General features: G+C 39.8%; 2 protein-coding genes across 7 annotated transcripts; one reads left to right on the top strand and one right to left on the bottom strand.

Annotated features, from left to right (window-relative positions):
- Positions 1 to 131: 131 nt before the first annotated feature.
- Positions 132 to 6639, bottom strand: Ars2 (arsenic resistance protein 2). Of its 4 annotated transcripts, none has more exons than XM_069109203.1 (16): positions 6523 to 6639; positions 5999 to 6137; positions 5612 to 5890; positions 5186 to 5380; positions 4014 to 4080; positions 3690 to 3937; positions 3444 to 3616; positions 3232 to 3363; positions 2924 to 3168; positions 2706 to 2846; positions 2372 to 2620; positions 2124 to 2294; positions 1762 to 2024; positions 1391 to 1666; positions 1156 to 1278; positions 132 to 350 (listed from the first exon to the last, which is right to left on the bottom strand). In XM_069109203.1, exons 2-16 carry the CDS (start codon positions 6118 to 6120, stop codon positions 272 to 274), a joined length of 2763 nt encoding a protein of 920 aa, XP_068965304.1. In that variant the 5' UTR covers positions 6121 to 6137; positions 6523 to 6639; the 3' UTR covers positions 132 to 271. The 4 variants fall into 4 exon arrangements, with proteins under 4 accessions (XP_068965304.1, XP_068965305.1, XP_068965307.1 ...); XM_069109204.1 differs by lacking the exon at positions 6523 to 6639 and adding an exon at positions 6251 to 6401; XM_069109206.1 differs by having other exon boundaries at positions 133 to 350; positions 5612 to 5878.
- Positions 6640 to 7551: 912 nt separating this feature from the next.
- On the top strand, positions 7552 to 13877 carry LOC138178144 (hornerin). 3 transcript variants are annotated; one of them, XM_069109655.1, is made up of 9 exons: positions 7552 to 7894; positions 8049 to 8090; positions 8168 to 8956; positions 9208 to 9648; positions 9733 to 11898; positions 11968 to 12258; positions 12358 to 12540; positions 13261 to 13392; positions 13468 to 13877. In XM_069109655.1, exons 1-9 carry the CDS (start codon positions 7822 to 7824, stop codon positions 13503 to 13505), a joined length of 4155 nt encoding a protein of 1384 aa, XP_068965756.1. In that variant the 5' UTR covers positions 7552 to 7821; the 3' UTR covers positions 13506 to 13877. The 3 variants fall into 3 exon arrangements, with proteins under 3 accessions (XP_068965756.1, XP_068965755.1, XP_068965757.1); XM_069109654.1 differs by having other exon boundaries at positions 11968 to 12540; XM_069109656.1 differs by having other exon boundaries at positions 9208 to 9504; positions 11968 to 12540.
- Positions 13878 to 14354: the final 477 nt, after the last annotated feature.

A 14354-nucleotide genomic window follows, 5' to 3' on the forward strand; every position in this document is an offset into this window, starting at 1 on the left:
AGGTATATTTTTGTATGTAAGTGACTGTAACGTTTATATAAAGTCTTATGCATAGAGATATATAACTTATATATACATATATATATATGTATATTATATATACATATGTATGTATGTATAAGAAATATATATATATGACATATATAATCTTATAGATTGTTATATACATATAGATATATAGTACGCATATTCCGATATTGCTTTCATCAAATTCATCGATTTCAAACACATGATACCTTTGTTCCTTTGACCTTTCGTCTATCGAACCAATTTAGAGAAATTCATCTGGTTCTCTTGGTGCATCGAGATCACGATAATGAATCACTGGTCGGAAGTCTCCTCCGCCGCCACTGTAACGTTTAATAAAAATTAATAGATTCTACTCTCGACAAAGTATTCGTTCCTTGCGATGCACTAAAGCTATGTGTAAATGTAGATTCTTAAATAATTAACGAGACAGCACACGACGACGTACGACCAACTGGACATAGGATTCGAACGGAAATGGGATATAAAATAAAAGCACACGTAAATACAAACAAATACTTTTATTTGCAACTCATCGGCTTATAAAAGTACAGCATCTGCCGATTCTGCTTCTCTTTTTGTAAAGGAACATAAAGTAAAAGAATTTTTTGTACTAAGGTATACGTCATAATTATATTTTCTTTGTTTATGTACACGAATGGTTTAAGTTATCCCGTATCGAGAAAGCAAGAAGTGTGCTGATTTTGTAACACATTGCGTTAATTGGACGGTTCGCTCGATACTAAATATATACTCTGTGTTACATAATCCAGATATAAATCTGCTAGCACAAAAGTCTGATATCGTTCAGAATTTTTCTCATTGCTTTTACTTTCGTATAAAAAAATTAGAATGATACTTGATAAAACTTAAAACATATCCATGTCTAGCTGGTCCAAATCATTATAACTAATAACAGGCCTCGAAGTTGAGTCCGGTGCAGCCCTGTAAAACAGCGTATCACCACGTTCAATATGGCAGAAAAGAATTTACGAAAACCACAACTTGATCAATTTTTCAAACAAGTCATTTACTCAAGTACCCAGAAGTTTTACTGCGTTTCATCGTACTACAGGTTGTTTATACAAAGCCAGCGAATTGCAAAAAATTAAAACAAAAATATCTTACCGTCCTCGATTAAAACCACCACGATTGGAACGCGGCATTCCGAACCCTCCACCGAATCCTGCTCCGTAACTTGATCCATATCCTCCCCTGCTGCTACCGTAACCACCTCCATAACTTCCAAATCTTCACGATTAAATTAGCGGTAATTAGTATAAGAATCATGTGTTATGATGAATTTGAATGTGAAAGAGAAGTACTGTTCTAGTAAAATGACTTGAGCATATTTAACACTTACGTGCTACATCCATACGGAGTAAATCCTTCGCGTAAGCTCTCTCTCGGTGGTGCTTTATTTCCCGGGTGTTCGGGAAGCTGTGGCCTTTTTGGATCTCTTAAGTAGTTATTAAAATATTCTGCTTCCGCTTTTACTTCTGCTACCTTTTCTGCATGTTTATTAAAAATATGTTTCCGAATAAAATCTGGTCCTTTGAACTTTTTCCCACTAAGTGGACACAGCCATTTATCTTTTGATAGTTCTTGTGTATTGGCTTGAACGAACTTTTCGACTTCACTAATATCAAATATTAAAGAAATGATAGAGACGAAAGAGTTATCTAACAAATTTTTTTCAACATATTTTAAAAGAAGCAAAAGAGGAAAGGATACGCTTCAGCATTTTTAGCACCCAGCTTATCGAACTCCTCTTGAGATAGCGTTGCAATTGGTTGCAAGAATGCTGCCATCTTGCTTTCAAAATTGCGACAGTATTCTGATAATTCGGTGCTAGTAACTTTAGCGGTAGGAGGAGATCCTCTAACGTGCATGATTCCACATCTATTTGGCATTTCGTCTTCGTTTGGATATTCACAGTGATTATAATAATCAACCGAATGAACTACTCGCAAATAAAGGATCAATCTATCCAAGACCTAAAAAAAAAAGAAAAAAAAAAAAGAGGAAAAGAAGAGAGAACAGTACATCTCCATATCATAATAAACGAATCTTTTTATACGGCTGACACTTAATACCTTGATCAATGTCGGATCTCTTTCAATTGGACCGTCTCCATCACCTCCCAATTGACCCTCTTCTTTGTCACCAGACATTCCTAATAATTCCTCTTCTTCGGCTGATGCCTCTTCTATCAGATAGTCGGTTATGTTCTTCAATACTGGATTTTTAGATGACAATCCAAATGCCTGTAGGAACATACGTCATGATTTTTCAATAACGTCATTATAAGCACTAATTGAATGTGTAAATTAATTGGCCTTACAGCTTGCTCAACTTCATGTACATTTTGAATACTTTTATTTTCTTTGTTGTCATCATCCTGTTTAACTGTATTATCATCTCTTTTTTCTTCATTCCACAAACCAACTCTGCTGTCCAAATTATGCACGATTTTAGCACTCAATTTGATATCATGCCTAACTATTTGTTTATGGGATGTTAAACCATTTACTGTGCGTATGCGACGCGAAAGGTCTCGGTTTACTATAGCTCCAAGTTCGCAGTCCCGCAACTGTAGAAATTATTCCATGTTGTTTTAATATTTTAATTTTTTTCCTTTATTCGCACACGTGTATTTAAATTATTTATCAACATACCCGAATATTGTTTAAGCTCCAACATATCTCTTTTATGTTTACTTGTCTTTCAAAAGACACCCAACCTCTTCTAAACCATCTTCTTTCTGGTTGAGGATCTGCTATGGCAACTCGCAAAAATCCAGGAAAACGTTTGCACATCTATTTATACAGATTATTCATAAATTTATCTAAAAAAATGTAACCTACAATATATACGACATATATTTATAACTAACAGCTTCAACTTCTGCCTTTGTTATCGTAGGTGCTAAATTACGGAGGAAGATACTGCTGGTCTTGTGCAAAGCTCTAGGTTCTTTTTCTTTATCTTCACTAGCTAGGTCGATTACCGCTTCTGGTTCCATAGCAGACTTTTTAGCTTCTGGCAAAGGTTCACTGTCTGTTTTAGCATCTCGATCATCTTCTTTATTATCCTGTGCATCAGTATTTTCATTACTGACATCCATTTTTTCAGTTATATCTGGAACAAATTAAATTAAAGAGTAATGTACAATTTTTAAATAAGTATAACATTAAAACTTACGAGGATCTGCTTTCGGTGTATCGGGTTTGTTACTATCGCTACCAGAGGAACTACTACTGCTGCTACTGCTGCTGCTGCTGCTGTTACTATCAGTTCGTTTTCTCTTTTTGATACTAATTTCCTCTTGTTTGCCTACACAAAAGTAAAAAGGAAGTGGAGCTAATAGAAAAATTGTAAGTATTATTTTTTATTTAATAAACAAAATCAAATACTTGTGCCATCCGCACTATCATCCTTTTTTGTTTCTTCTATATTTTCCTCTGACTTTTCAACTTCCTCTATCGAAATTTCGTCATTTTCTGCGCTTTTAACCTCAGAGTCTGCACTTTGACCATTTTTTAAATTTTTCTCAGTTTTCGAAGCTTCATCAACTTTATTTGTATCACTGTAAAGTGTACAATAACGATTAATCCTTCAAACCTTCCCCTATTCTTCTTTTAACGAATACCAATCCATACCTATTATCGCCTTTTTTCTCAGCTCCAATTTTGTTCTTCACGTCTTCTTTATCCTTGATCGTATCTTTAGTTATAATCATATTTGTTGGCTTTATGTCTAAAACTTGTAAATCTTCTTCTGTACCACCTTCTAATTTAATAACTACCGCATCTAGCAGATGCAGCAAAGCATCAGCTTGATCGGCATCCACAGAAACTTTATCTATTTCTTTAATTTCAAGCATTTCCAGGAAGACTTCGACACGTTTCTGCCAAGAAAGATGGTAAGAATGGTAGGTTCAATCGATCTCTTAGGGAAAATATTTTTAAATCGATAATTTATACCTTAAGAGCTGCCACCTGTTCTTCCTTTCTCTTCACTGATTCTTCTGGATGATACTTTATTTTGAACCTGGTAAATTGGTAGAAGAATATGGTGTTTCAATCAATTTTGAAATGAATTTCTTGTAAATTAAAGCAAACAGACGTACAATTTGTGGATTTATCTTTTATGTATATTCAAAAGAAAGTGCATTAGAATTAAGATAGTAGTTAGTTCTACTAAGTCCTCAATATAATTTTATACTGAAAATATTCATGTTCGTATAAGCACAGAGCGTGCTTTTAATCGATCATAAACATATTTACGTAATCGTAATAAATTTGTCGCAATAGGTGATGAATAAGATATAGCAGTAATTGTTACGTTTCCCATCCATATCTAGAGCGAATCATTCCTTGTGACTAAATATTATTATATCCTTTTCTTCGACGATTATTTATAAATTATCAGTTTTACTGTCAACATTGTCAGTTACAGAATGAAGCCTCACCTGTAGAGTCTGATATTTTTACTCGCATTCAGTTTTCTTGTCGACTCAGAGGTCTATTGTAACGATAGCATATCTTTTGAATGTCAGAAATAATTAAACGGGTTTAGAACGCGGCCTATCGCGAGCATGTTTGGGCTTTGCGCGCCCAGCTCGCATCTTTGTTTAACTACCTAATAGACACCTCAATTCTTCTGCGATGCGCGAAACGCGAAATGCATAAAATATCGTACGTAAAAATAAACGAGCGAGGTGACCTGTGCCCAAGACATAAGGCGTTGCTGGCTGTACACTGTAGGGATAGACAGAGCTGGTCATATTGCTTGCAATTACCGATAAAATTGTGTCTGCAATTTAGCAAAAATTATAAAGCTACTACACCCTAACGCTCTTCTGTTCAACGTACGTATGCACTCTAGGCATACATACCCGAACAGATAGTCTGATAATTTCATTAGGATTAAAAGATTACTTTCTACAGTGGGCATAACTTTCATGCAACAACGTGGATCTCGACATCTTGTGGTAACATTGATTGCAAGATTATTGTTTTAACAGAAATAACAATTAAGCCACTGTAGAAATTAATTATTTTTATATCCACATTTAAGTACGACTGAGCTTCACAATATACATATAAGGAATAATTTCGAGACCATTATTAGTGAATTAGAAAATGAAATATACCATTCCTCGTCCTTGTGTGCAACGAAGAATTCATTCAATTGTTGCCTTCTGAATTCCAATTTATATTCGTTATATCGTTTAATAGCTTCCTCGTCTGTAATCGAGTCTTCTTGAGTTCCGAGAAACGCTTTGAAAGACATCATTGGTGGTTGAGTTTCAACATTGGAATTGCTGAAGTTACCAGCTACCTCTCGACTGCACAAAACATGAAACCACTTACAATTAGTCAAGAAATTTTAAACATTTAAACGCTACCTTAATCGGGCCAACAGTCTTGGAGTGAATCGACTCCTTTTTTGCATACTTATAATACAACCTCTTTTTTTCATGACAATGCTGTTTATAAACCAAGAACAAATTCATAAAGAAAAGAAAAGGGAGAGAAAAAAGAAAATCTGCATTAAAAATAACATAAGAAACACAAACCTGTTACTGTTACCGTGGTTTCCATAGTGATGATTGCCATGGTGAGGAGGTGGATAATGGTCTGGTCCCCAGGAAGTTGCACCCCCTCCTCCACCTCCATAATAATCATGTCCATATCTTGGACGATCGTCCCAATCTGTTCTCATTCTTTTCATAGGTGGTGCCATCTCCTGTGACCTGCCAGGACTATATCTATCGCGTCCACCACCTCCACCTCCACGATATTCTCTGTAATCTGGACGCTGTCTAGGTCGGCTGGACCATTCTCTGGAATAATTACTATCGTTAAAACTATAAGAGTCTGCTTATGCAAAAGCAGAATAACTTATTTTCAATATGTTTTTATTTGTTAATATTTATTTTAAATCTTATCGATTAGGTAGTTACCTATCCACCCAATCATCTCTTCTTCTGTCATCTCGTCGACCTTCTCTAGAATAAGATTCTGTTCTCTCCCCTCTAAATTTGTCTCTTCTTTTCCTATCGTATTCATCATCAGAGTCACCCATAATGCAAGGATTTAATGCTAAACAGACAAGATGCAAATAGCGTTTATAGAATTTTAATCCTTAACAAAGTAGTACTTCCAGTATTTTCTGGAATCTAGAAGGGGTTAGGGAGTAGGCAATTAGAACATACGTATTTTCCAGCATGTGATCCACAAACTTCTCAATCATCGTTTTATCGATACTATACTTGAAAGATGTATAAACTTTTGTGAACGTGTGTGTTGCGGAACTATCAATTATTTACAATTTTTCGAACAAAATGTTCGAACAACGCGCGAGTCTTGCTTGTAGAGTGTCTAAAGCATTTGCAGTTTGGCAATTTAATAAGACATAGTATTATCAAGAGAACATATATATAATATATCCGAATTAAGGAAACTAAATGGAAACAAAAAAACTCACCCACTTAAAGTATATTGCAGAATGAAATTAAAACTCCAGCACAAAGGATTTTTGTCACCCGTTACCATGCGTCACCAAAGTACTAACCATATTGTATATGCATTGTGACGCAGGTATGGCGTCATAAGCGCCATTGTAATCGATACTGCACTCGCATATCGATTATTCTTTCGTTTAAGAGCCGCGAAATTCAAATAAGCTTTAATACGAATCGTATAGTAACACATATTTGCATGACTAGAATCATGTAAAAAATATTTGATACATTATACAGATCGTTCAGTACAATTTTTTGAATAGCATTAAATAGTATTTAAATATTACAATTTACATGAATAAGGCATCTAAAATAAATCATACGATTCTGAATCATCCCGAATCATACGAATCATACGATTATCCGAATTGAAAAATATTAAAGAGCTGAATGTCAGTGGTTTTCCCGTATTCCGATATAATCTCCTATCCAGGATATCGACATTTGATGAAACAAAGCGCGTGTTCTATAAATAATTCTGCTATCATGCGGTAACAATTATACATACATAACGATCATTAATTCTCTTTTCCACGATTCGCAGAAAGTGCATAGAGTCATATAGATTATTGTCTTACGGAAAGCAGCATAATTTTCTATAGACATAGAAAATTCGGTACGCCTCTAATATAAGTGGAAATAATGCGAACTTAGAAATAGAACATATTTCCCGAGCGAGCGTCGAAGTCGCCACGACTGCGATGCAACTCTCTGTATGTTTGGATTTTTTTTCCGCTCGTAACTAACTTATCCACAACAAAATAAGCGAACAAGAGTTGTTAAATGGTTAAACGGCGACGTAGGAGACGAAAATAAAATCACTGGAGAGGAATATCAAATGTTGCAACAAGTAATGCCAAGCAGTGTCATAAATTCAAAAAAGCAAGGATGGGTTACGCTCCAATTTGCATGATACTCCTTCCTTTTCAAAAGAAACGTGTGGGGAATCGTGTATCTCGTGGAAACTCCTAAAGCCGGATGACGTAGTCGCGACGAAGCCGGCTGGCTGAAACTAGTCGATCGGCGTACCTATTGTTAGTGCTGCGAACACCGTCTGGTAGAAAGAGTCAAACAAGTATTACTCATTGCCACCGACATTCGGATGCGTATCTTCACGGTCGGGGATGATACTTGAACGCGATGCATCCTTTCACTGCCGGGGGTATCCTTATATATAGAAGTATTCGATCGAGACTCGCCTTGCAATGACTTGAAGCTCGTGTCGAACAATCAAGGATTCGACCGTGCCAAGTAATCTTAGGATGATCGGGATATATCAAACAATCCGGTTCTCAATGTTCGCCCTTCTAATCGCCATGGTCATTGTTGGTTCAGGTAAACGACATTCTTCATCTTTTTTCTCTCGTTTCCACTTTGTTTTTTTTCTATAACGACCCATCACTATTATATAATACTTTGGCCACGGAAAGAAGATATATACGATAAACCACTCACACAACGATATTAAACTCTAATCTGTTACTTTTAGGAGCGCACGAAGGAAGTGGCGGAAGCAGTAGTCTAGCGTACAGTATGTATCGTATTTTAAAATGTAGAGGATAAATCGATAAGGTCTTTATTAACTGTTTCCATTAATTCCGAGAATAGGCAGCGCTTCGGCGTCCGCAAACGCATACGCGAATGCAGGTGCAAGCGCATTCTCGTTGAGTAACGCATTTACTGGAATCGGAAGCCTACCTGCGGTTGATGGGAGCCATGACGGGCACAAAGGAATTCGCAGTTACGACAACACTGGCTACAATGGCAATAATCAGCCAAATGGTGGAGTCAAAGGAAATCAGCATGGTGGCTGTCCTAAGTGCAAGTGGGAAGACGACGATTATTGGGAAAAAGACGAGGATGAAACTGAACCAGAAGAAAAAGACGAAGACGATTGCGACGACGGGGACGATGGACAGTATAGAGAACACGGTCATTATCACGGACAGAAAAATAAAGGAGGATCGCCTCCGGGCGTACAGAAATTAGGAGTGCTTAATCCCAACGGTCAAGGACCACACACAGGAGTCAGCGCCACGTCAAATGCTGCGAGCAGTGGAAGTGGCGCTCCATTTGGAACAACGCCAATTAAAGGAGGACGCCCTGAAACTGGGAGCTCGAGCTCAAGTTCACCATGGAACAAAGCGTTCCCTGTAACCGGTCAGCAACCTGGATCAGGATGGAACACAGGCTCTGGTACTACGCCGAAACCCGCCTGGAACCAAGGGTTCGGTGGTTCACCTGGAACAGCTTCGCATCCTTCTAACAGTTGGAACACTGGAAGTGTACCGAATACGGATGTATCGAGTCCTACCAGCGATGGAAGCTGGAATAGTGGTCCAAAAACAGGTTCTGGATGCTCCGGCAATTATCAACACGGCGCCGGCTGTGCTCAAGGTTAGCTAGAATTTTTACATCTTATTTAACGATGCCGATTCAATGAGTCAAGCAAACACCAGTTTTACCTTATACATAAATTCATCTCCTTGACCGTGAAATTCTGAATAATTTTCGAGAATAAATATAATATATTATATATAGATAAAATTCGCAAATACATTATTCAAATTTTTTGAAAGTATTCAAATCTACAATCGAAAATTTTTAACAAAATGCATAAAGGTTATATTAGTCGATCTCTAATCTAGGTCCAAGCGGTGTTGGTCCTGTAAAACAATCTCCAGTGCCATTCTTTGGCAGCAACCCCGCAAATGTTCAGAAGGAAAGTCCTGTTCATTCCACGGGTCCAACAGCAGTATATAATCCTCAAGGATCTCCAGCCGGATGTTCCAGCAATCCTTATGATGCCAGTTGTACCGATAAATCTGTTGATCGATCGAGACCACATGACAGTCCCCTTGCATCATCTTACGGATCAAATCCGAGACAAGGCCAGTATCCTTTAAGTGGATCGCCTCAAAGCAATCCTTCGGATTCTCCGCACGGTTCTCCCGCGGGACAAGGGCAATATCCTGGTAGTGGATTGCCGAAAAGTGGTTCTTCCGGTTCTCCATACGGTTCTTCGGCGGGACAAGGCCAATATCCTGCAAGCGGATCGCCTCAAAGCAGTCCTTCCAGTCCTGCGCACGGTTCTCCCGCGGTTCAGGGGCAATATCCTGGTAGTGGATTGCCGAAAAGCAGTCCTTCCAGTCCTGCGCACGGTTCTCCCATAGGACAAAGCCAATATCCGGGAAGTGGATCGCCTCAAAGCAGTCCTTCGGGTTCTCCGCGCGGTTCTCCCGCGGGACAAGGGCAATATCCTGGTAGTGGATTGTCGAAAAGTGGTTCTTCCGGTTCTCCATACGGTTCTTCGGCGGGACAAGGCCAATATCCTGCAAGCGGATCGCCTCAAAGCAGTCCTTCCAGTCCTGCGCACGGTTCTCCCGCGGTTCAGGGGCAATATCCTAGTAGTGGATTGCCGAAAAGCAGTCCTTCCAGTCCTGCGCACGGTTCTCCCATAGGACAAAGCCAATATCCGGGAAGTGGATCGCCTCAAAGCAGTCCTTCGGGTTCTCCGCGCGGTTCTCCCGCGGGACAAGGGCAATATCCTGCAAGCGGATGGCCTCAAAGCACTCCTTCCGGTTCTCCATACGGTTCTCCGGCGGGACAAGCCCAATATCCTGCAAGCGGATCACCTCCAAGCAGTCTGCCGGGTTCTCCGCACGGTTCTCCCGCGGGACAGGGGCAATATCCTGGTAGTGGATTGCCGAAAAGCCGTCCTTCCAGTCCTGCGCACGGTTCTCCTGCGGGACAAGAGCAATATCCTGGTAGTGGATTGCCGAAAAGTGGTTCTTCCGGTTCTCCATACGGTTCTTCGGCGGGACAAGGCCAATATCCTGCAAGCGGATCGCCTCAAAGCAGTCCTTCCAGTCCTGTGCACGGTTCTCCTGCGGGACAAGGGCAATATCCTGCAAGCGGGTGGCCTCAAAGCAGTCCTTCCGGTTCTCCGTACGGTTCTCCGGCGGGACAAGGCCAATATCCTGCAAGCGGGTCACCTCCAAGCAGTCTTTCGGGTTCTCCGCACGGTTCTCCCGCGGGACAGGGGCAATATCCTGGTAGTGGATTGCCGAAAAGCAGTCCTTCCAATCCTGCGCACGGTTCTCCTGCGGGACAAGAGCAATATCCTGGTAGTGGATTGCCGAAAAGTAACACTGGGCACGGTTCCGATACGGGGCCATACGGAGGATCTCCATGGAACTCTGGAAATACAGCCAAACCGGGAAGCTTAGGAAATGCAGTATATCCGACAAGCCCTCAAAATTCTAATGCAAACGCTGTAGCTTCAAGCATAGCGTACGCGGGAACTGGTGCGCCAACCGCTGAAAACGGTTTCGATTCTAGCCATCCTGCGAGCAATCCATCGACTTCTAATCCCGTTTATTCACATGACATTCCTTCTTATGGGTCTCCATCTGGAAATGCACAGACGCCAGGGTCTTCAGGTTCTCCAAACGGAAACGTTCCTTACGGAACTCAAAAACCTAATTACACTGGTGTTAAAGGAGGTTCTTCGGGTACAGCACCTAAACACGGTACTCCCAAAAACGGAGATAGCAAGATCTTTTATGTGAACGTAAATCCTGTACCAGGAAGCCCTGCAGGGGTTAAACCTCATGCATCTACGGGTGCACCTCATAGTGATACCGGAAAAACACGACCTTCTTATCAACCTGCTCCTTATGGGGGTACCGGAACGCCAAAGCCCTCTTATCAGCCTGCTCCTTACGGTGGTCCTGGAACGGCAAAGCCTTCTTACCAACCTGCTCCTTATGGGGGTTCCGGAACGGCAAAGCCTTCTTACCAACCTGCTCCTTATGGGGGTTCCGGAACGGCAAAGCCTTCTTACCAACCTGTTCCTTATGGGGGTTCCGGAACGGCAAAGCCTTCTTACCAACCTGCTTCTTATGGTGGCCCCAGCACAACAAAGCCTTCGCATGAACTTAATTCTTATCCATCGGGAGAAACAGATAAGGGTTGCACAAATGGATCTCAAGGTTGTGGAACTGGGAGCGGATGCAGCAGTGGAACAAGTCTGAATGGATCTCCAGATTACAAGCCTTGTAGTCCAAACGATCTTTCAGTAGGTGTTAATAAGGCTTCTAAACCATTAGGAGGTTTTGAAGCAAACCCAAATGATTTTTCGCAAAGTCCTCAACAAATCACGCTTGGAACTGGTCCGCAAGGTTGTACATCTGGAACCAGCGACGGGTGTACCTCTGGACCAAGTAATCCTTTATACGTTTACAAGACTGAAACAACGAATAAAATTCCTGGAGAAGGAGTGGGGTCGTATCCGTCAAATCCTTTCTTAACTGGAAAGATTCCTAGTTCTGGTGCTGGTAATTAATGGGAAAAATTATGTGTATCTCTTTTCATTTGTGCTTGATACTAAAAAACATCTATCTTAGGTGGTCCTCAGCTAACAGCTACTAGTAAGCCAGTCGGTTATGGAAATCCCTTCCTGCAAGGACCTGGTGCAGTCGCGGGAGCGGGAGCTTGGAGTCATGTAGGTGCAGGAGTAGCAGCGAGTCCAGGCAGCGGTGGCAAGAACGTTGTTTCGATCGGAGAACAGACACCTAAGCCTATTGGCAAAGATAATCCTTTCCTTAATGGATTAGGACACGGAAGGGGAGACATCGGAATTGATGCCACGCCTAATTCAATTCCTGGAGGATCGTTTGCTCCAGACAGTAACATGGGTAATAGCGGACTGAGTCAATCGAATGGAAGTCCTTCCTTTGGCGATAAAACACAACAAGGACATTCCAATCATTACCCTGGCTCGATTTGGAATTCAGGTTCAACGAACGACGGAAGCTCTTCAGCCGTGAGAAATCCATCCACAACAAACCGTGGCTCGGGAAGCGGAGGAGGTGTTGGAATCGGTCCGGGAGGATTTGGAAATCTTTTCGGTGGTGCACATTCTGGAGCTTTTAGCAGTGCACAAGCTTCTTCACACGCCAATTCTGGTTCTGGAGTTGGTATGTCTATTTGCTTTCAATAATTTTGCCTTGTTATTTTATTAATGTTTACTAGATTGGCGAAATATATACTTTCTAGAAAAATATATTTATTAGAAAGACGCTAATCATACCAATATTTCGAGATTCTGTTATATCGTGTCGATTACAACATCGTTATGCAAATTCAAATTTCTCGACATGAAGCAGAAAGTAGGCTTCGCATCATGAAAGATTAGACAGAGATCTTCGATGAAGATTAATATAGGTAATATAACTTCCAGTGAATATAAAGTCCCAGAGATAGGAAAACGTTTCAAGGTCTACTATCGAAACACTTCTATTTGGATTTTCATTTTCTTCATCCAACGTATCAGGTTGATCAATGAGATCTCGCTCCTGATAAAACATAAATCATAGGCATGAACTGTTAATTAATAATAATTATCGGATACATCAAATAATTTCCGTTCTTTCAATGTCTGCGACGTTGTGTAATCCTACTACGTTACAGGGTTGTATGTGTATAGCATGTAAGCTATACATAGAAATTATTCTATGTATATGTTATATATGTATATGATGTATATATTATTTTATGTACATGATATTGATGATTATCGCCTTTGTTGTGATCTTTAATTTGTTAATATTTACGTCTCTGTTGTTTAAAACTCATTTTAAATTCATAAAACTTTCAGTTAAGGTATGATAAAATGGAAACAATATATTGGTTTTTAGCACCAGATACAGGTTTCGGACAAGCAAACAGTGGAAGTTGGGCTTCCAGTGGAGCGTCGGCAGGAAGTCAAGCTGGAAGCGGTGCCTTGTCCTCCAGCGGTGCTTCCGCTTATGCGAGTAGCAGTGCTAGCAGTAAGTTTTGTAAATCCAGTTCGTATGTGTTTGCATAAATAGAATCGGTCTTTAAAAAATAAAACGCTGTTTCAGGCTGGGCAGGCGCACAACCCACTTTCGTGAAAGGTTAAGCGATGGAAACAAACGATATTTCCAGGAGAAGATAATTTTTAATCATCCGCAAATTACGTAAACGACTGTATCACTCTGCTTCGTTTATATTTCTGTTCGTAACTCGTTTTACCTACTCATCTTTTATAATACAAACAAATCGATGTACGAGCAAGATTACCGTTCTTTTTACACATAGAATTCTCTACACGTGCCTTGATAATTCGCCGGTAATTAATGTCAATTCTTCGAAACGATTGTATTCTTATTATACGGCGATTGTTATCGATTGGTGTTTAATGAATAATGACGTAACTAACGAATCAAATGTGTTGTTAAACAGATTTAATACATATGGTAATGTATCAATAAAAAGAATTATTTTTGACGAACTACTTTTTAAAATTATTCTTCAAATCATGGTCAAATAGCAAGATTGCTCGAGGACGTTGTTAGTTGTTCTTAAATACACCGAAATGTATCATCGATCACCAATATTCAAATTCAAGATTGTTATAAAAGGCAAACATACAAAAGACAACATTCCTCCTTCATTCTAAACATTCTAGTCGCATGTAGTAAAGAAGCAAAGTATCTGACATAAAGTAGGAATAATAAATCGTTGGTTCTCATACAAATGGGTTGGATAGCAGTATCTTTGACGCGAAGAGTGACAAACGTGGTTTTACAAATGAATTTAAATGTAACATCGTGTATACGGAAATACCACTTATGTCACTGACATATCCCAAAGATAGACGTTTGTAAGTATGTATATACATTACGCGTCTTAACTTATGAATTATTCATATCAGTGGGAGGATCATGAATCTGCAGCTAAACATATCCTCGTTGTATCCAATAGCTGT

This window comes from Bombus flavifrons, chromosome 3 (genome assembly GCF_040668555.2).
Source record: "Bombus flavifrons isolate JBK064 chromosome 3, iyBomFlav1_principal, whole genome shotgun sequence".
Lineage (NCBI taxonomy): Eukaryota > Metazoa > Arthropoda > Insecta > Hymenoptera > Apidae > Bombus > Bombus flavifrons.